This window comes from Pleurodeles waltl, chromosome 11, assembly GCF_031143425.1.
Source record: "Pleurodeles waltl isolate 20211129_DDA chromosome 11, aPleWal1.hap1.20221129, whole genome shotgun sequence".
In the NCBI taxonomy this organism is placed as follows: domain Eukaryota; kingdom Metazoa; phylum Chordata; class Amphibia; order Caudata; family Salamandridae; genus Pleurodeles; species Pleurodeles waltl.
This window is the reverse complement of record NC_090450.1, coordinates 83,793,719-83,816,767: the sequence shown is the minus strand read 5'-3', so window position 1 is coordinate 83,816,767 and position 23,049 is coordinate 83,793,719. Positions and strand designations below refer to the sequence as shown.

The window sequence follows — 23,049 nt, the reverse complement described above, 5'->3', positions numbered from 1 at the left end:
TAGGATCTGACATTTTGCCTTACAAGGGGCACAAGGCTGGGGTGTCCCTGCTCACCGCTGCTTTTTGTGCTTTACATTGACCCTCTTATAAGAAAGCTGCTAGATAATAAACTGATTGTTCCAATGGAAATGACTGAGGGGGGACGTTAAAACATTAGCATACACAGATGATATCGCTATAGTATCACCAGACCCAGAGATATTGCTAATAGAAATAGAGAAGGAAACGTCCAAATTTGGAGAGGTATCAGGTTATCTTTTTAACTAGGGCCAAATGCCAGATATTGGTCAATGAATGGGAAACTTTAGAGGATGAGCGGAAAGCAGCCCAAGTAACCTATTTAGGAGTCAGGCTAACAACCAAGTTGGGTAACATTGTTGACAATCTTGCCCCTATGTTTGCCAAGACTAAAAAGGAATTTCAAGGAATGAATAATCTGTATCTTTCAATAGTAGGACAATGCAATGTTATCAAAATGCTTTTCTACCTCTGGTCCTATATTTCTTCAGACCATTCCACTGGAATTTGATAAGGCCTGGTTTAACCAGATGGAGCCATTAGCAAACCGTTTTATATGGTCCTTCTCTAGACCTCGTTGAGCTTTTAAGTATTTAACACTCGCCAGAGCGTGAGGTGGGTGGGCAGGTCCCAATTTCCGCCTATATTACTGGGCTGCAGTTTCACAATATATTCAGTCCCTAATTATTCATAATGACCTTATAATACTCCTGCCAGAATCTCCAAATGGGGGAAGTCCAAAGGGATTTGTTACCCCGGTGCAACAGTATGGGAGCAGATTTAGTTCATATGTTTTTTTAGTTGCAATAAGCTCCAAACCCTTTTCTCCCACATCACAGTTTTTGGTGAAGATAGATCAACAGGTAGACGGTCTAACATCACAACTTGTGGATTGATGAAGAGGTGTGTGCAGGCCAATCTCAAGGCTTTCTGTTTTTAGCCATGGCGGTTATACGGTGTTGTACTGCTTCAGACTAGCTAAATCTTGAACCGCAAACATTTAACCAATGGCTTGCTCGTATTCTCTCCATGTACTACCTTGAGTTGGGCTTGTAAGTACTAAAAGGGCATGAACATAGGATACGGAGCATGAAATTGTGGGCTCCATTGACTCAATCGCTAAGTAAAACACAGATGGCTCACTTATGAACAGGGCTTAAGTGGAATTCAGAATCTGAAAATGTTGAAGCCTCGGCAGAAGTATATTATTTAATGATACGGAAATGATGTGCAGTCTTTATTTGTTCGCTGCTTATTGGTTTTCTAACTTACGGTGCACAATAAATAATAAAAAATAAAAAGTTTACCTACAAAAGAGCAAAAGCATTTTATCACAATTCAAACTGAAGAATGGACGCTAGGTTAAAGACGACATGACAGCAAAATTTCACATTACATGAACACACACTAATCCTGCCTTAACATCTCTTCTGTGTACCTGATCATTTAGCCAATTTTGACCATCCAGGGTTGCAAGATCATCCATATCGAGCATATGCTTGTTATAAAAGACCCGAAAATTGCACATTGAGACTTTTGTATGCTTTGCACGGAATTTCATAATCTCCTTAGTAATAAAGGCTTTCCTGCAATACAAAAGACAAATCAGCAAATACTCAAATTTGTGTACTCCTCTTAGGATAGATATTTCAGAATATTTTTTGTTAAAAAAAACCTGTCACAAACCTGTTAGAAAAATCTTCATTGAAGACTTCCTTTAACCTTGCTAGAACATCCTTTTCGCTGAGTGGTATTAAACTACCATATTTTTTCATAGTCTCATTCAGGAATCCTGCCAAAAAAAAGTTAAAGATTACTTGTATAGTGAAGCACAGTTTAGAATCTAGTAGGGATGTGGAAATGACAAGTATAGTTGCAAAACTATTAAAAATAAAAAGAAAATAAAAAAAACAACGAGTCCTTATGAAGAATAATATATGCATCTACGTTTCAGTTATAAAATACTGGAATCCCTATAACATAACATTGTTTCCACTGTGGATACCTCAAATTAAGACACAGAGTTCAACTTGAGAAAATATTTAATCAGGAGAGATAGAGATAGAGATAGAGATAGAGATAGAGATAGAGATAGAGATAGAGATAGAGATAGAGATAGAGATAGAGATAGAGATAGAGATAGAGATAGAGATAGAGATAGAGATAGAGATAGAGATAGAGATAGAGATAGAGATAGAGATAGAGATAGAGATAGAGATAGAGATAGAGATAGAGATAGAGATAGAGATAGAGATAGAGATAGAGATAGAGATATCTATATATATATATATATATATATATAAAAATATCCAGAAGAATGGTGTATTTAAATCGCACATCATTCAATACCAGCTGGTAAAATACTCAGAAAACCACTTATTCTCGATAGGTTCATCGGCTGCTGTTTATTGAAAAAAGATTAGATTGCAGGTAAATCACACCAGCAAAAGTTGGTACAAAAAGCACAAAAAAACAGTCGACAATGTGCTCACCATTCAAAAGACACACATGCTGTCCCAACCAAATGTCTACGCGTTTCGGCCGAAGCCTTCAACAGGACATTGGCAGACATTTTACACTCAACTATTTAAACCATATAGTCCTTCTTTGATGTTCATTGCATAGCTCAAGAGAGGTGCAAATGGAGCGGCCATTTTATAACGTCACAATTTTAACTTAAAAATAAGAAACTCCTAATCCTGTGCATGATTTGAAATAAACTATGAACTAAAAATGTGACATTATATATTTCTCTCATATTATAATACATTATCACAAATATAGTCTGGTCACCTGTGAACACTAAAAAATTAATTAATTGTAATCACAGTCTACAATTCTTAAATACAAAACAAATCCCATGTATGCTGTTTTTTTCTCTTCTCTTTCTCAATTTTCATTTTTCCTTTTTCCTTTTACTCTTGATGTCCACATATTACCCACTTATACCTAATAATTTTAATTTTGATTTTGATTTCAGTTTTAATTTTAAAAGCCTGATATATAAATGCAATTAATTAATAATATAAATATATAAATATATATAAAAATATGTACTGCCAATTGATTGCAATACATCCACTTCATATAAAGGCTATAAATAGATGACAAATGATGACAAAAAAATAGAGTAAATTCAGTCAATTCTGAAAATGCAAAATAAGATACAGGTAAAAGCGATTTCAACGTGGAATAAATAAATAAATGGATATTCATCATCATAATTCATTAAATAAGTCATAGTCCTATAAATTAATATATTCTAAAAGGAATCTGAAGAGATTAATAGATCCATATCATAGGTCAAAATTGTTATTGATTAGGAAATTGTAAATAGACCCCACAAATTCAGCAACAGGAGAATGTATATGTGCGCCGCTATCCTCCCCAAGGACCTATGCAACAGTATAGGAATAAAATAGATGAGTATAACACCCTAAAAGTGAATAAATTATTAATAAAAAAATATTACCAAAATACACTAAGTATCAATCCGGCAAATGCTAATACTAATAGTAATAACAATAATGATAAAATCAATCAGTAAGGATCCTAACAAAACACAATATTCTAAAAAAGTCATCAATTTCATTTCATGTTTTCTATTGGACAAAATCTATGTGTGAGAAAATGTAAAAAAATGTGTAAAAAAAATGTGTATATCTCTGTATGGGAAAATCTAAAAACTTACAGATGTACATGAAGCTCTGCGTCCAAGTTGTGACCCCAAGGGTGTTCTGTACCTAAGAGTAAAATAGTTTTGGACTCCATTTGTCTCAAATGTGCAATTCTATTGCCTCCTCGGGGATGGACCGCAATGGTTTTAACACCATAAAATGCTAGGGAACTACAGTTACCTTCATGTACATCCCAAAAGTGTTTAGCTAAAGGATAGGATGGATCATGATTCTTAATGGCTCTGAGATGTTGCAGGAACCTGATTTTCAGTTTATGAATGGTACTGCCCACATATTTCTTGCGACACCCACATTCAATGACATATACAACGTATTCAGTTTCGCATGTGATACGTTCAGTTATGTCACAAATTTTTCCTTCGAACGTGGTGTATGTCCGAGTATTCTGTGCATCCAAACATGATTTGCAATGTCCACATTTCCAAAAGCCCAAGCTTTTTTTGGCCAACCATGACATATTAGTTTTGGGACTCTGAAATAGGCTTCTGGTAAGATGGTTACCCAGAGATTGAGTTTTGCGATATGTGATACATGGATGTGGACCTATACTGTCCTTGATGGCAGAATCATGTCTCAAAACATATAGATATATAGATATATAGATATCTCATCAATATTTATTTTATGTGGCAGAGAGATTTGGAGCACTTTCTACCCATTGCTCTGTACATTAGACCCACTGATTTAGGCTTTAAAAATAGCTATATTAATAAACCAATCACGGATGCCACAGAGTAAAGGCAAGCTTGGTCTAGGACTACAGATACATTACCCTATTTAATGGATTTTTTTTAAAACTGAGTGAAACATTCTGAACAACTTATGTAGGACGTTGGCTCTGTATACACTATCTCAAAGTGAAAGATAGTGTGCACAGAGTCCAAGCGTTTCCCCTTAGAAGTTGATAGTGGCAAAATTAGATAATACTAATGCTCTATTTTATGGTAGTGTGGTCGAGCAGTAGGCTTATCAGAGGGTAGTGTTAAGCATGTGTTGTACACACACAGTCAAATGAGGAACACACACTCAAAGACAATCCAGGCCAACAGGTTTTTATATAGAAAAATATATTTTCTTCATTTATTTTAGAACCACAAGATTCAAGATTTGAGGTAAGTACTTAAAATGCAAGGTACTTCACACAGGGTACTTTGATTTAAAACAGTAGTACACACAGTTTTGGTTAAAACGGCAATAAGCTATTTTAAAAATGGACAGTGCAAAAATCAACAGTTCCTGGGGGAGGTAAGTTTGGTTAGTTTTCCCAGGTAAGTAAAGCACTTGCAGTCAGTCCCCTGGGCATAGGCAGCCCACTTTTGGGGGTTCAAGGCAGCCCCAAAGCCACAGCACCAGCAACACAGGGCCGGGCCGGTGAGGTGCAGAGCTCACAGGAGGGCCCAAACCACATAGGCAACTACGAAGAACAGGGGTGCTCCGGTCCTAGTCTGCTTACAGGTAAGTTCCTGCGTTCTCAGGAAGCAGACCAGGAGGGTTTTGTAGAGCAGGAGAGGGGGGGGGGGGGGGGGGGGGAGGAGATACACAAGCCCACAAAACACACCCTCAGCGGTACAGGGGTGGCCGGGTGCAGTAGGCAAAGTAGGCATCGGGTTTGCTATAGAAAGCAATGGAGGGACCGGGGGACACTTAATCCCCCCCTGTGCCCTGCCTGCATCGCTTCTCAGGCCAGCCACCGACTGGGCTAGGATGAGGGCTGCCTGCTGGTCACTCCTGCACTGGTAGGTGGTTCCTCTCGGTCCTGGGGGCTGCGGGTGCAGGGCTTGGTCCAGGTGTCGGGTTCCTTTGTTACCAGGCACTCGCGGTCAGGGGGAGCCTTGGATCCTCTATGCAGGCGTCACTGTGGGAGTGCAGGGAAGCTGACTCAGGGTGTCAACATCGTTGAAGTCGCCTGGGAGTCTTCTCTGCGGTGTTGGTTGTCCTGGACTCCAGCCAGGGGCGTCTGGTGCAGTGTAAAGACTCACGCTTCTGGCGGGAAGGGAGAGTCTCTTTAAAAGTGGTTTCAAAGTTGCAAGTTTGTTGCAGTTTCTGAACAGTGCCTCTGTTCTCAGAAGTTTCTTGGTCCTTTAAGTGAAGGGCAGTCTTCTGAGTCCTAAGAGGCCGCTGGATGCATCGCTGTGTAGGTTCTTTTGAGTCTGGAGACAAGCCGGTAGGGCTGTGGCCAAGTCAGTTGGTGTCTCCGTCGTCTCTGCGGGGCTTTCAGGTCAGCAGGCCTTCTTTCTTCAGGTTGCAGGAATCTGGTTTCCTGGGTCCAGGGTCGCCCCTAAATACTAAATTTCAGGGTGTGTTTAGGTCAGTGGGGCAGTAGCCATTGGCCACTGCCCTGGAGTGTGTCTACACCCTCTTTGTGCCTCCTCCCTGAGGGGAGGGGGCACATCCCTATTCCTATTGGGGAAATCCTCCAAACTCAAGATGGGGGATTTCTAAAGGCAGGGGCCACCTCAGTTCAGGGCACCTTAGGGGCTGTCCTGACTGGTAGGTGACTCCTTGTTTTCCCATTATCTCCTCTGGCCTTGCCACCAAAAGTGGGGGCTGTGGCCAGAGGGGTGTGCATCTCCACTAGCTGGGATGCCCTGGGGTGCTGTCACAAAAGGCATGAGCCTTTGAGGCTCACCGCCAGGTGTTACAGTTCCTGCAGGGGGAGGTGAGAAGCACCTCCACCCAGTACAGGCTTTGTTCCTGGCCACAGAGTGACAGAGGCACTCTCCCCATGTGGCCAGAAACTCATCTGGTTGTGGCAGGCTGGCAGAAACTGGTTAGCCTAGCACTAGGAGTTGGACTGGTATTCAGGGGCATCTCTAAGGAGCCCTCTGGGTGCATTTTATAATAACTCCAACACTGGCATCAGTGTGCATTTATTGTGCTGGGAAGTTAGATACCAACCTTCCCAGATTTCAGTGTAACCACTATGGAACTGTGGAGTTCGTAATTGACAGACTCCCAGACCATATACTCTTTATGGCTACCCTGCACTTAAAAAGTCTACGGTTTGGCTTAGACACTGTAGGGGCATAGTGCTCATGCAATTATGTCCTCACCTGTGGTATAGTGCACCGTGCCTTAGGGCTGTAAGGCCTGCTAGAGGGGTGATTACCTATGCCACAGGTAGTGAGAGGTGGGCAGGACACCCTGAGGGAGGGGAGTGCCGTATTGACTTAGTCATTTTCTCCCTACCAGCACACACAAGCTGTGAGGCAGTGTGCATGTGCTGAGTGAGGGGTCCCCAGGGAGGCATAATACATGTTGTAGCTCTAAGAGACCTTCCCTGGCCACAGGGCCCTTGGTACCAGGGGTACCATTTACAAGGGACTTATCTGTGTACCACAGCTGTGCCAATTGTGGGACCAAAGGTACAGTTTAGGGAAAGAACACTGGTGCTGGGGCCTGGTTAGCAGGGTCCCAGCACACTTTCAATCATAACTGGCATCGACAAAAGGCAAAAAGTGAGGGGGTGACCATGCCAAGCAAAGAATTTCCTTACAACTTACACCACAGGGTCTCTCTAACCTGTGACATAATCTGACATTGAAGTTACCAAAAAAAACTTTGATTCAGGATCTTGAAAGGGCCAGATTTAGGAAACTATAACTGATTTAGTGGCATTGGAAACTAACACAGGAGGCTTATAACGTAGAATTTGGGGTCGTGCCAATGAAAGGCTTAATAAACTCCACATCACCAATTTTAAACCTTTTATCAACTGTACTTTGGGGAGAAGACCCGTTTTTGGCATCTTACAATGGTTTATACATGTGTTAAGTATATTAAAAAAAAAAAACTTGTTGAACGCAAGTTGCCCATATCTAGGAATAAGAATTATCTACTCACTTATATTCAGCTAGGTGTGCAAGAAGGCACATACACTTCCAGCTCTATTAAGATGCTTCTTCCAATATTTAGTTATTATTCAGATTGATACCAACAACTGCAGAATGTTTGCTTCTCTGCCTAAAAACTTAGATAAGTGCATTTCACTTGAGAGCTGGGGACTAAAAGGCTCAAGTAGATCTCTAAAATATTCTCTGAAGTAGGGTGGTATGCAGAAATTGCATGTCCCTCCCATCAGGCAGCAGTATGTTTTTCTCGTTATTCTATCTGAATAGAGCACATTCCCCTAAAATTACACCGTCAGTGCAGCAGCCTTGATTCTGCAGCCTAGATTCACTGTGGCGTCAAACCCTTCCCTCCCCTAAAATGCAACAGGTTTTAAGTAAGTTAGGGACATCAAACATCAAGTGTTAACATTCCGTGGTGTTAGGAGGTTATGTATATTGACTGAAAATGCCCACCTGTAAACGAGAAACTTTTGAGGTGGACTCCACCTAGCTCACTCAATTAGAAATAAAGCTCAAGCTGCCCCCTCCCAACATTCTCCCCACAGCTTACAACTCCTGTCCCAGCGCAATATTGTCTATATATATATTTTTACTTGTTAAAGGTTTGAGATACTGGAGAGGTGGAGCAGTGGCTGTAAATTTCCATGTTACATCTTCCCAGTGGTCTTCAACCTTTTCAATACTAAGAGGTACTTTTGCTCAAGCAAAGTCCTTGCGAGCTACTAGAAGCTTTTAGCACGGTGAAACAGTAATCACATATATTAACATTATACTATGGACACCATAAGCAGGATTAACAGTAGCGACCACACAAGAATTTCAGGTGTGATTACCAGCAGACACCAGGAAAAAGCCCAGGGGTGTGGAATTTATTAAAATATCTACTTGTCCAGGGGACAGGTTGCTTCTCAAATCTACTTGTCCTGTAAAAAGATCTACTTGTCCCTTTGGTGCCATGTAGTGTGGCGACAAATTATGGCAGCAATCTCATTATGTAAGAGCTCTGATAATAGCCTCTCTGATTATGCCAGGGCTACTACCATAGTAGGGCTTGCAGTTTCAATCCCTGCTGTAGCAATTTCCTTATTTTGCCACCTTTCTGCAGATCTGCATACTGGGGCTGGAGGAAGCAGTAAGCAATAGTTCCAGGGCTGGAATGCCTTTGAGTCTGCAAACCTACTAACCTGCATGTGTTAAAGATTTTCACCAGCTTCTCTCTAATATTTTCCCATAATAAGAAAGGTTGGACATTTACTCCTGACAATGGCAGAATTAGAACTTCTTCCAGGGTTGGGAAGAAAGTGGCTGGAGGGAAAATGAACTTGCAAATGCTCAATAGATTTTCACATGAGCAAATCTACACATCGTATTTACCCATGCTAAAATACAGTTCATAAATATTTTATAGGGGTACGACATACCATGGGTGCACTTTTGTGACTTTAAGAATTTGGGGCCACATGTAGGTAGGTTCAGATTTGCGACCCGCAAATTGCGAGTCAGAGCGACTCGCAATTTGCGAGTCGCAAATCCAAATGTAGGATGGTGTCCCTGACACCATCTGTGATTCGCAAGGGCTATGCAAATGCCCACCTCATGAATAATCATGAGGTGGGTCGCAATTTGCGACCCCCTTGCGAATGGCGGCCCTCACAGGGATGGGGGCCTGCTGGAGACAGCAGACCACCATGTCTGACTGCTTTTCAATAAAGCATTTTTTTTTTTTTTTTGGTAATGCAGCCCGTTTTCCTTAAAGGAAAACGAGATGCATTACAAAAACGAAAAATGAAACGTTTTCGTTTAATTTTTTCAGAGCAGGCAGTGGTCCGCAGGACCACTGCCTGCTCTGAAAAAATGTTTACAGTGACATTCACAATGGTTTTGCGAAAGTGTTAGCACCCATTTGAAATGGGTGCAAACTGCGATTGGTTTGCGCCCGCGTTCACGGTCACAAAACAATCCTACATTGCACTGCGAGTCGCAATTAGGAAGGGAACACCCCTTCCTAATTGCGAGTCGCAAACCCGTTTTGCGATTCAGTAACCAGGTTACCGAATCGCAAAACTGGGTTTGTGCATCGCAATGTGCTTTTTGCACGTCGCAAACAGCTAAAGTCGCAGTTTGCGACATGCAAAAAGCTACCTACATGTGGGTCTTGGTCCCTAATTAGGTCTAGTGTTAACAAAGAAATTTTGTTTTTATTAAACTTCTATTTCTCTCTCTTTCGGCTGGCTTTACTGTGAGTGATCGCATTCTGCTCTTCCACACGGAGCATATAGGCACACAAAGTAGTTTTGTTCAGTGTCAGGAACTACAGTGGCAATCAGTGACGTAACGAAACTGGAGGGTGCCCCTTTGCAAAGAACATGGAGGAGCCCTCTCTCCAGACTCACTCAGGGCAGGTGCTGTGCTGAAGGGGCCCCCTGGAGGGTGGCTGCGGGCCTTTGTTATGCCACTGGTGGCAACGTGTGCTTTTAGAGTTCAAAAACTTTTTGGTTTTTTTTTGCCAGTGTTCGTTACAATGTTGAGGGCCTGGTAGCTCCCACAACAATAAAGTGTTACAAAAGCCATGTCAAAACAAGACACGCATTGATGAAACTAAAAGACTTATATAAATATGTCAGATCAGTTGGCTTTGTCAGTGTTTGTTTATTTTCATGCTTCCCATAATCGTGTTGAAAATGGTTACACTGATTTTCCATTAGAAATATTTTTGGGAAATACTAGCATGCATCAACACATTTTACTAAATGACACTTCATTTGCATCTAATCAGAGAGCATTCTGGGAGCATTATACTTAGCCTCATAGCCTAAACTTTTCAAAAATGTGTATTTTTGTACTGGAACCAACGTCAGTAGTGAAGTGTGACCTTAAAACATTTATTTACAGCACTTACCCTAATAAAGAAGGCTTTCAAATAATGAACCATAAATACAAGTTAGAACAGCATTGTCTTTTGGAAACACATTAGTTTCACTCTCTGTAAACAGGCAGCCAAAGGGTTTGTGCTGCAGAGGGTTGGGCCTACTTGTCCCAAGGACAAAGTAAACATAAAAACTTGTTGCCCTTGACCCCAAACAGGATGTCCCGGGCGTCGGGCGATAGGAATTCCACATCCCTGAAAAAGCCCATCCTTATTAAGTGCCTCCACCTAACTAATGAAATGCCAACCGAAGCATGACGGATCTCCTAGCAAAAAGGACAAATTGTTTTCCAACTGTGAGTGAAGATAGATGGACACAAGGCAGATTCCACAGGGTGACAGTATATTTTTGAGTCTTATGATTATGCCCGGTCATTGGTTTGCCTGCCTACTACTCGAAGGGTCTTGAGAGGACCAGTGCCACCTTTTTTTTTTTTAAATATGCAGACCCTCTGCAAGTGATACTGTGCTCTATTTTAGCTCTCAGAGCTACTTCAATGGTTCAGGTCAGCTACCAGTAGCTCCTGAGCTACTCGTTGGAGACCCCTGTCCGAGACTCATCAGAAGATTAAAAAAAAAAAAAAAGGGGGGGGGTTGGTCCCGCAAACTATCAGGAGTCTATCCGTTTAAAGGGGCATAAAGGCATGCACTTCATTACAGAAACAACTCGCAAGTCTGAATAGACAGTGCCTCACTAGACCCATCATTTACCCTACTAAAGGTAGCCTAAATGTCACTTTACACACAATGACGGGTATGTGTTCACTTAACCTGATCACCCCAGACTAAGGAGGGCAGTATATACATTAAGTTATGAAGTTGAATGCACATCTACCTCTCTCGTAGATTGAGCCAAAGTTGTCTGGAAAGCCTAATTAACATCTGTGTAGAAATGGGAACAACACTCAAAGTTCACATGATCAAATCCAATAATATTTTAACTCCACAAGTACAGAAAGCCAAACTCATTTCCATGAACATCAACTCCACTGTAGGAATGTGCCCCATTTTGACATGTTTATCCCCCACTTTTTGCCTGGTATCGGATATGATCGACTGAAAGTGCACATGGGTTCCTGCTAACCAAGACTTCAATTGCAGATCTCTTTTCCTAAAATTGTACAACTTTTTCCCCGATTGGAAAATCCATTAGCACCCTCTTTATGTCCCTAGTAAATTTTACCCCTGGTACCTAGGCCTTGAGGTGCTAAAGTGAGTCCCTAAGGTCTGCAGCATGAATTGTGTCACCCTAAGAGACCTCTCATCAAGCACATGACAGGCTACTGGTCGGCCTCGACCTCACTCCGTGCTCGGCAGACGAACTCGAAGAGCCCGGGGCCCGTGCCTGTCGCACCTCCCCAGGTGCAGCAGTAACTGGTGCAGGACCCACCCATCCCCGTAGTTGCACATGGACATTTGCGGCTGCCCCGAGATGGGAACCGGCCGGTTGCCGCTCCCGAAAACCTCAACAGGCCACTACTGGTTGACACGGCCACTCATAGGATCACGCAGGGAAAGTACTATCCTGGAGGTGGGCCAACCAGGTGCCCGGCCTCAACCAATCCACGTCCCCCACCACCTGAACGGTACCCCTATGGAACTGAACTGCTCGGACAATAGTTTAGGCACCGGTTGTGCCACTTTGTTCAAATTCAGGCTCCGCCCAAAATATCCTTTTATTTGTTATTTCTTCTCCTTCCACTCCTCCTATCCCATCTTGGAACTATCCCCCTCCTTCAGGGCCGTTGTTTCTGGCGGGCTCGGGAGGGACGGACGGGGAGTACGCGTAGCGGGCTGGCAGCGTTTAGCAGACGAGACTGGGGCTGGGATCAGTTTACATGGCTCTTCATAACACCATTCAATACAATGAATAAGGAACCAATATACAATATAATAACCTGGAACGTGAAGGGAATGGCGGGAATAAATAAACGCAACAGGATACATGCACATCTGAAGCGACACCACATCCACATAAGCATTCTTCAGGAAACACATTACACCAGAAGATATTACACGGCTAGAAAGGAGATGGGCGGGACATGTCTATGGCTCTGGAAATTAGTCTTTCGCCAGAGGGGTACTGATCTGGATAGCTCCGGGGGTACCCTACACGGTACAATGCAGCATAACTGATAAAGAGGGCAGGTACATACAACTAGTGGGCCTGCTGGATGGGGAGATGTTAGTAATTAACGGGCTATATGTACCGAATGCTGGACAGGGCGAATTCCTACAAAAAACGATCTCTCAGTTATCAAACGACTTAACTTCATCCTGCATCTGGGGCGGGGACATGAACTGCGTCCCGCAAATAGATATGGACAGATCACCCCCCCATGGTGGCCGCCCCAATAACAAAAAACTCACTGATGCTACAATCATGGATGACAGACCGCCGCCTGATAAATTCATGGAGACATCTACACCCTCAGGACAGGGAATACTCCTATTATTCCCCGGTGCATCTCCTCCACACCCGTATAGACCTTATTCTCACTTCACAGGATTTAACGCATAAAATAACAGGCGCGGACTACACTGCCAGGGTAATCTCAGATCACTGTCCACATCAGATGGGGCAGACCACATTCTTGTATCCCAACCTGGCACCTTCAAACCCAGCTATTACATGACCCTCCGTTTAAAAAAAGAGATAGCCACACACATTTATTCTTACTTCACCCAAAATGATGGGACAAAGAGCTCCAGAGCTAACGAGTGGGAGGCACACAAGGTAGTCATAAGGGGGGCATGCATATCAATGACAGTAGGAGTACGTCAAACACTGACACGAGAGCTCCGCAAGCTAGAACAACAGGTTCACTCCTCTGAGTGCAACTTTGCAAAGGGCACAATCACACAGGCGGAGCTCACTAGCATACGTACTCAATGGAACGAGGTAGATAGTCGGCTCAGGCACTTTCATTATCGTCATTGTACATGGCCCGTACACATGCGGAAGGGGATAGATCAGGCAAACTCCTGTCATGGCTTACAAGTAACGAACGCCGGAACTCCCCCATAGGAGCCATCCGCCTTGACACAGGATTAATAATAAATACCCAAGCAGATATTAACAGTGCCTTCAGAGAGTATTATAGCTCACTCTACAAAACTCCGCCCCCACCCTCCGCAGCACTATTAAGTGAGTTCTTTAATGGTATTAACTTAAATTGCCTAACTGCCACTCAGGTGGCGGACCTAGATAGACCGATAGATCTCACAGAAATACAACAGGCTCTACAACAACTATCACATGGCAAAGCACCCGGTAGCGACAGCATACCCATTGAATATTACAGCACATTCCCAGCTCAAATATTAACCCCATATCTAGCAATGCTAACGGAGGCCCTAAAACGTGGCCAGCTACCAGACACTTGCCGCGAATAGCGGTACTGCCTAAAACTGGTCGGGACCCACTAGATGTACGCTCATACAGGCCATTATCGTTGCTGAATACATACTGCAAATTACTCGGTAAAATCTTAGCCAACCGCTTACGCCCATGGATACCGGAACTGGTTCACCAAGACCAGTCCGGCTTCATACCTGGCCGCAATACTTTCAGCAACATTCGGAATTTACTACGCCTAATGGCAAACTCCCCAGAGGGCGACCATCATCAGGTAGCAGTGTCACTAGACATAGAAAAAGCATTTGACACCCTAGGGTGGCCTTTTCTGATTGGAACTCTGTCGCATGGGCTTCGGACGGACATACATTGACTGGGGCTAGCATAAAGCACATTTACCATCGGCGAGGGTCAAGACAGGCGACATGATCTCTCAATCGTTCAGTATAGAAAGAGGAACCAGGAAGGGATGCCCATTATCCCCACTCCTATTTGCTCTAGCCATTGAGCCACTGGCTGCTCTTCTCCGTGCAGTGGCCCCGTCGTGGGGCGTCCGTGACGGTCACACACACCGGATGGTGTCCTTGTACGCAGATGATGCACTAATTTTCCTCCGAGATCACTCGGAGTCCCTGCCCGAATTGCTGAAGCTGCTGCATCAATTTGGCTCGGTGGCCGGGCTGAAGGTGAACTGGTCAAAAGCATGCATATATCCCATACGCCCGGTTCCTGAAGCATACAGGACGCCCTCTAACCCGGGCGACTTGAAGTGGTGTTACACCACTTTTAAATACCTGGGAATAAATATATACCACGATGCCCGGGACCTCAGGGACGGCAACCTCGGTCAAGCGATCAGATCCATTAGGGCATTGTTCCCACCATCGCCTATGGGTACAGTCGCCATAGCAAAGATGATAATATTACCACGCCCGTTGTACTTCTTCATGGCCCTTCCATTGGCACTACCCGCCGCCTTCTTCAAACCCCTGAATAGCTTATTAACAGCCCTGGTGTGGGGCAGTGGCCTTCGGCGCGTGGCGTTATCTAAAATATACCAACCACTTATAATGGGCGTATTAGGGGCTCCCAGATTCGAACTATATTACGCAGCCGCTCAATTGCAATGGATATCAATTTGGCTCAGAAACCCTGTTAGCGCAGAAACAGTCGATTCTTTTGGATCTTGGCAATACGGAGGTATTGCACTACCTCATGAACCGCGAGCGCCCTAAACACTCACAAAACATTTTAATTGAACACTGCATACTGGGTATGGGGTCGATATGCTCTGGCGATAAAAAAAAAACAACACAGTACTCCCCCAGTATCCCACTATTGGCTCACCCGAAACTTGCTAAAATAGCAACCAAGGTAGGCTTGGACGTATGGTACGACAAGGGCATACGTACAGTCGGCGACATATACAACGAAGGACAGCTCCTAACTTATGAGGCACTGGCCGACAAATACAATCTGGGTCAAGGTAGTTTTTTTTAGCTTTTGGAGCAGTACGACAAGTAATACGTTCTCGTTGGAAATGTGGAAACTCGGAACCAAATGTTTCCTATACACTCCATGACTTGCTAGAAAACATAGTCGCCCCAGTAAATGTATCGAGAACATATAAAATCCTAACCACTCACATTGAACATAGACAGGAACAAGCAAAAAAAATAGATGGGACTGCGTGCTATCAGAGCCCCTCTCACAACCCGCATGGAATCAAGCTATGAAAATGATATACGAGGTATCACGCAACCCTTGTTTCTGCTACACCCAGTTCAATTATGTGCACCAAACATACCTATCACCCCACCGCATAACGCGTATGTTCCCTCAGTCGCCGCAGACGTGCCCTAGATGCGGAACCACCGAGACCACCTTCTTCCACATGACATTGGACTGCACCCCAATCCGAAACATATGGAACAACATAATAACCGTGCTAGCCGAGTGAACAGACATTACACTGTCTCCCACACCCGAACTATGCTTACTGGGAATAGGTCAGTGTCCCAAAAAACAGAAACAAACACTCAGAGGTATAGCCCTAGCGCTGGTGATGTATAGACGCCTCATAGCTATGCACTGGAAAGCACCGGGCGCTCCGGGAATTGATCAATGGCATGTTGAGCTGTTGTGATGGGCCAAGGCTGAGGCACAAACGCTGCAGCTCCTCTTGGAAAAAGGGATCGTGGTCAAGGGCCTAGACACTTGGAATTCCTTCGTGATAGCTATAGAAAGCAAAGATGACAAACAACCTTCCTGAATATCTACTCACCAGGCAATGCCCGGCGCTTAAAAAGATGCATCGAGCACACTAAACACAATCAGATATCTCCACAAATACCATAAAGTCGTAATCCAGCATACACCATTGCGACACGGCCATGTGGGGGCGCCCAGTGATATCGCTAATAAATAATAAAGTAAATAAATTTAAAAAAATAAATAAAAAAAAAATAAATAAAAAAAAAAAACACTGATTGCACTAGGGCTGAACTAATTGAAAGAGAGTGAGCACACTGTTGCATCGCCGCCCCGCAGAGACCCACAGCCGTGGTCGCTCCTTCCCAGGGGATGCCCCCCCATCCGCCCCTATTCGCCCAGTGACCTGGTCTCCAGGTTTGCCTTCACTCACCTCCGGGCGGCGTACATAGCTGCACAGCTTAGGCTCAGAGATGGGCTCACTAGACTATGGGTAGGGGGCTGTGTCCTTTTGCCCCTCTGTCTCCTCCCTCCTCCCTCCTGTCTCCCCCCTCCTCTCTCCCCCCTCCTCCCTCCTCTCGTCTCCCCCCTCCTCCCCCCCTCGTCTCCCCCCCTCGTCTCCCCCCCTCCCTCCCCCCCCTCGCCCCTCGCCCCTCTTCCCTCCTCCCTCCTCCCTCCCTCCTCCCTCCCTCCCCCGCGCTCGCTCGTCCAGTTCCTGATCTTTTCATTGTGTTCCTCCTCTGCATCCTGTAACTGTTGTTTATTATTATTTTGCATGGTAGGCTAGTATTGCGCTCTAATTGAACACTACCTCCTCAGCCTCGTGCGCAGGGGCCCCCGCGCCTCCGTGTATGCTTGGGTGGGGAGGCCACGGTCCGGGAATAGTAAGTGTGGCTATCAAAGGAAAACTGTATTATACTACGCCCTGTACCGCATTGTAACTACCTGTACCTTTCTTTTGTGTTACTTGTTGCTTGGTATAACAAAAACATATTTTAAAAAATCAATTGCAGAGAGTAGACAGTCTTTAAGTAAAGACTAGAACATTTCAGAAGTACCAAAACAGTTAAAATGTCAAAAACGCAACACAATACAGAGCTGGAAAAAAATAAAAAGTGTTACCAGACTTGCAGGTCTAGTGAATTGAATAATCTACTCGACCAAACTAATACACTTGACCCATAAATCAGCCTCACATTCTGTGATTCTAGTCAAATATATTGTTTTACAGAGACGCCTTTTTCTTTATTATTGAAAGTGAGTGCACCTTCAAATATAATAAAATAATTAATTTTTAACAACAGTGTTACTAAGGCATTATGTGATATGGCACTGAATTTTCCATTGCAATGGCCATTAACTAATAATTAATTGGAACACCCACATGTAGTTTTACCGGTAAAGCTATATACCATACAAATGATGTTTGGAAATCAGGTTTCAGTAAATACTTATCATTTGCAAATTACCAAGTAAAGTGAAGTGTTCCAATTTGTTTTGATCACGTTAATTCATTGTTTCCCTCACACTTCAGAATTACAAAAAAAAAAAAAAGTGCTTTCCCAACTGCTTTTTTTTTAAATATCTGTAGAGTTCGTTTACAAGCTATTGAAATATTGTTAGAAAAAAAGAGCAGATACACTATAGCCTTTCATTTCACATTTTCTTGTCAGTTAACTTTACAAAATCCTTTAACTTTACAGCTAGAGAAAGAAAGGTAAACATCAGTCTCCAGAAGAAAAATAGAAGCTATTTGTAAGAAGACTTGTTGACATTTGACCGCTGTCTTTTTTTTTTAAATAAATGTATTTATTGGTATTTTGCCCTTTTGTTTTCTGTTTTGGTATATACAATACAACATAATAAGTATAACAATCAGTGCATATCGATAAGTCAGTGAAGGGACGATTTCACAGTTATGTTCATGGCAGCATATTCACAAATGAAAAGAAGAGAAGGGCAGTACATACATCCAGGCTCACACTGTTGACCGAGTAGGGCTCCTTGCAATTCAAGGCACTTCAAAGCCTAGTCAACCCCATCGGCCTACATGGAAAGGGACCACATAGTAATACACTCAGTCATCAGAATCACAGTGCTAAAAATACAGTGGGGCCCCACATCACTCCCCTTCACTGGAGCCTTCAGTGGATTGCGTTCATCCTCCTCTGTACAATTATGAAGAAGAGATCCCCACAACATGATTGCCTCCAAGGCCTCCCTGTCCTTGCGGGCAATACACATTTGCACCTCTTCCGTTACTCCCTATTCAAGGAGATCACTCTGCCACAAAGACACTAGAGCATGGGTACTCGCAAACATTTTCCCAGGGGCCACAACGTTTGGTCTGTTGTGTGACCGAGGGCCGCATTGATGCTAGCAGAGTGGCGATGAAAGGCAGAAGGGGGCTCTGGGTGGGGAGAGCTTATGGTGGGCTAAGGGGGCAGGAAAGCATATAGATCTAGTAGCTGAATCGCACAATGTGAAACCAGAAAACCTGGCATTAATACCAGCTTCCCCTCTTTAGCTAATTGTGTGATCCTAGGCAGTTTTATTTCATGTTCCCTTCATTTTCTTCATTATTGTATGCAAGAGGACCTCACAATGCATGGCTTCAGGATGTGCGCCAAGCAAACCTTTCTCCTGTGTTTAATTTAATAAATGATGAAATTGTTCATGTATAATAGGAAATCAGGCCAATCAAAGAGTGCAGATAACAACTGACTTGCCTCTTATTTCGCTATTGGCATGGTTATGAAGGTGAGGGAAGAATTCATGTTGCTGAATTTATGTTTGAAATCTATCACTTAAAAAAAAAAAAAAAAAAAAAAAAAAACTTCTCCATGCACTGATATTATCCGATGTACTATGATGAAATGGTTCTGTGTTAATGAAATGCACTTTTTGAATTTTTAAGAACCCTTATCATAGTTGTAGACATTTGCTGCAAGATTTGTTAAAGAATGAAAGTGTTCCTGCATTTAAGCCGTGCAGGGCAACTTCCTTACTTCAAATAATGTTTAAATAAAGGATTGCCTGTTAATTTAACATCCTCTTAACATTAGTGCTCAGTTGAGTAAACATCATCCTGGCCCTACTGGTGTCCTGGGGGCCGCATGTAAAGGTCAAAAGGGCCGCATGCGGCCCCCAGGCCGTACTTTGAGTAACACTGCACTAGAGGAACCACGGTGCTCATCCACCAAATGGCCACTCTTCTCTTGGCCAGCAGCAAAGCCAGTTCTGTCGTCCCCAGGGTCTTGACATCACTCCCAGAAAGCAAGCCAGCGGGGTCAAGGGTATCTCAATGTCAGTTGCTTATGCTAGTTGTGCACTACAGCTTCCCAGAATCCATTGAACTCCCGCACCGGGCCAGGCCAGATGCAAAAAATTAGTATTAAGGTCCCCACATCTCACAAATAAGCAAATTGTCTAACTTATGGAAAAGGGGGGAACGGAGTGGAAACATGGCATTCTGCACCAGACAAAGGCAACGTGGGAGAAAAAACATTTTTGCCACAGCTGCCCCGCCTATCACAGACAAGGGGAGTCTACTCCAAAATGCCACAGAACCTTCAAATTTTGCCATAACTCTGTCTTCATTTAAGCGTTTATATGTGTCTTCAGTATGGGTCACCCATATACCCAGATATCTAAAGCGTTCTGTTTCCCAGCGGAGGACGAGCTCAGAAAATCGATCGTCTGGAACCCCGACCAGGCTACCCAACGGGAACAGGAACGACTTCCCAACATTTACCTGGAGGCCAGAAACTCTGTCAAAAGTCTCAAGGAGCCCCATCAAGACAGGTACCGCCCGGACAGGTGTATGGACCTATACCAACGCATCATCCGCATACAGAAAAAGACAATGTGTGGCGTCATCAATCCTAATCCCCTACTGCCCCATCTTCCTGCGCAGGAGGATCGCCAAGGGATCGATGGCAAGGGCTAACAGTAGCGGCGAGAGGGGGCGGCCCTGCCTGGTACCCCTCCCGACTTTCCATTCCCCATTCCCCCCGAGAGGTCTCTCCCGATCCGAACACAAACTGAAGTTCCTGCTCCCATCATGGTATCCATGATGGGAGATTTGTCCCAGATTTGTCCCCCTCCCTATGAAGTAGCTGGAGATACGCTCTAAGCGTGCACCTATCCAGTGAGTCCCACGTCGCCTATACTTTCCTCTGAATCTGAAGCACCTCCTGTCACACCTCCTGTGATGTCTCCCCAGAGCCTTGTAGAACGGCCAATTGGTGTTCCTTTGCCCCTAAAGTGGCCTCCAGTTGGCGCCGCACTCCTTATGTCGTACTCATGCAAACCCCATGCATGACAGCCTGAAAGGCCCCCCCACCCTAGCACCTTCGGGGTAGGAGAGCTCCAATTGGCCTCCAGATAACTCTTAAGGGTTCCCGCCAGCTATCTCCGAATCCCAGATTACGCATAACTACCGTGAGGACGACATCAGTGGTTTAGAACCCTGTGGGGGCAGGTGCCGGTTAACCTGTCCATCTAGGATGCAATTGTAATCCCCGGCCCATATCATTGGTGTTCCGAGACTACCCTCCAATAACTCCTGAATACGCATAAAGAATAATTTATCATACACGTTGGGTGAGTAGGTGTTAAGCACTATAACCTCTCTGCCATCTAACATGCAAAAATATAAGGTCAGGAATACTGAAAATGTCAAAAGAATTCACTGTAAGTTGCTGGCTTTGCCATATTCCCTAATACATAACCTGTTGGGAGTGCGCTTTTATAGAGGACAACCTTTGTGTGTGTGTGAATCATGTCCACTTTTCACTTTAAGTGCCATTTAGACAAATTATTGCAGAATTCTCATATCAGAGCTCATATATGAGCATCTGTGATTATCTCCTACGTTAGGATTTGGAATCTAGCAAAACACTGCTTTTCCCCCCATTTCTGCAAAGTACATACTATGGCTGGATATGGTGGGGCGCAGTTAATACAGAGAGCTCATTTGGGATGAGCGCCGCAGGCAGACCGCCCTATCTATATTACGTCGCCCTGTGGACGAGGGCAGACTGGGAGTCCTGGATTTTGAACTTTATATCTAGGTGGTATACTGGGGAGGGGTGGTTAGACCAGGTCACTTCCAGGGGAGAGATTGGGGAGACTTAATATTGGCACAAATGCTCAATCACTGGATACCACTACCAGCGGGGAATACCCTTCTGAAAGTGGCCGCCTTCTGTTGGAGGAGGTGCCTGAAACGCATGGGAATAAAGACAGCCTACTCACCGGCGTTTCCACTGGTGGCGTTACCCCGGGGTACCCCATATCAGGTATTGCCGAGATCCCAAGTTGGGGCCTGGACACTGGCGGGAATGGAGACACTGGGAGACTTCTTCCGAGATGGGGTGATGCGCTCTTTCACCAATATGGTGGAGGAGAATGGAGTCCCGAGAGGGCAATTCCTCCTGTACCAAACACTGGCGCACTCTATACGGGAGAACTGGCATACAGTAAACTCAGAGCCAGAGGTACACTCTGACTTTTACTATTAATATAATAACTGATTACCTGTATTGCATGTAACATGTCACGAAATGGATATGATTGGACCATGATGTAGAGACTCTGCAACATGATCTACTAATCCAATTGAGAATTTACTGTTTGGAAAAATGTCACTTAGCAGATTCTCGCATGATCAAACATAACAGCATGCCCATTTTTAAAGTGTACGCTCATCGTAGACTCTCTTGGCACTGAAATAACTGTTCAGTTACCCAACTAAATGGTACTCAAATGTGAGACTGGAAGGAACTACTGGGATTTGAACCTGTGACCATTCATATTTGTTCGCACAAAAATAGAATTCAGAAACGTTTGCTAGGAGTTTGGTTTCCAGGTATACATCAGTGGACGTTGGTTAGATCCTGAAAGTCAAACCTGCAACAAAGCAAGAACAAATCGGAAGACGGCATTTTTCTATAAAAACTGGACCCTTTAACGTAGCCCAAAATCATTTTGCATTGATTATCCCTCTTTCTTTTTTTTTTTAATTAGCGTGCATAAAAAACACTCAAAGATGCCTCACAGAAATAGTATCTAAAGTTGTGCAACATGCTTTTTTCACGTAGATTGTGCATTTTGTATTGGAAGCAAAAAAACAAAAAAAAAGAGAAAAATAAATCAATCTTTGTTTAATGGTTCTAATATTTTAGTGAGTCTTGGAAATAGCATCTAATGGTTATATTTTACAAACACGTGCAGACGTGATAGTACTGGAACCACTGTCATTAAATTCAAGCTTAACTCTCAGCTCACTGCATTTCCCTACAGCGCTGGCACCAACAGTAAAGGGTTTGCATTAATGACTCACAAATAGGTTTGAAGCATACACAAATAAACATCTTCCTTTAGTGGCAGAGAATCATTTCACAGATCCATACTGTAAAATGCCAGCCAAAGGTGTTGTGCTTTAGAGAATTGTACTGCTTTGCCCATCCGGCAAAGTAAGAATGAAAACGTGTTGCCCTTGACCCCGACTCTTAAATGATAGTAATTCAACCCGTCTGTCGTCCTACATGTTCTCTAGATGCTAATGTTCATCTATATGTGAATTTACTGTGGCAGTAGCGTTGAGCGTTCAGGCTGCTTTGGACCTCACGGAAGCTAGTCAGAATGTATCCAGTCGATGACAGGAAGTTATCCTATCCTGGAGGTATCAAGGATCAATCTTGACTTATGGTTCTTAATCAAGCCTTATTGGGGAGTCTACTATATGGCGTGGAATGCTCGCTTTTGCTCACGAGGAGGGGCACTGAGAAGAACTTAAACATGCCAAGATTACAGATGCTTCCTAGCCTCCATGGCAGCCGCAGCAACAGTGACAACTCTAAGGATTCCTTGACTGAAAGGAGCCCAACTGGCCCAAAGCTCCAAGGCCCCCCTGCACTGGCATTTAGGGTAAAAGGAAACCTGACCAAGCGTTCACTATTATAAGTGACACAGTTTATAAA

At 43.9% G+C, this 23,049-nt stretch overlaps 1 protein-coding gene across 3 annotated transcripts in view; it reads right to left on the bottom strand.

Annotated features, from left to right (window-relative positions):
- The window catches only part of SENP5 (SUMO specific peptidase 5), a 181,011-nt gene that overhangs the window by 141,653 nt on the left and 16,309 nt on the right, over positions 1-23,049 (bottom strand). For all 3 annotated transcript variants that reach the window (XM_069213134.1, XM_069213133.1, XM_069213135.1), the window contains exons 3-4: positions 1,706-1,811; positions 1,458-1,605 (exon numbers count right to left, since the gene is read on the bottom strand). In XM_069213134.1, the coding sequence (XP_069069235.1) occupies positions 1,458-1,605; positions 1,706-1,811 (254 nt within the window). The remainder of the gene's footprint in view (positions 1-1,457; positions 1,606-1,705; positions 1,812-23,049) is intronic.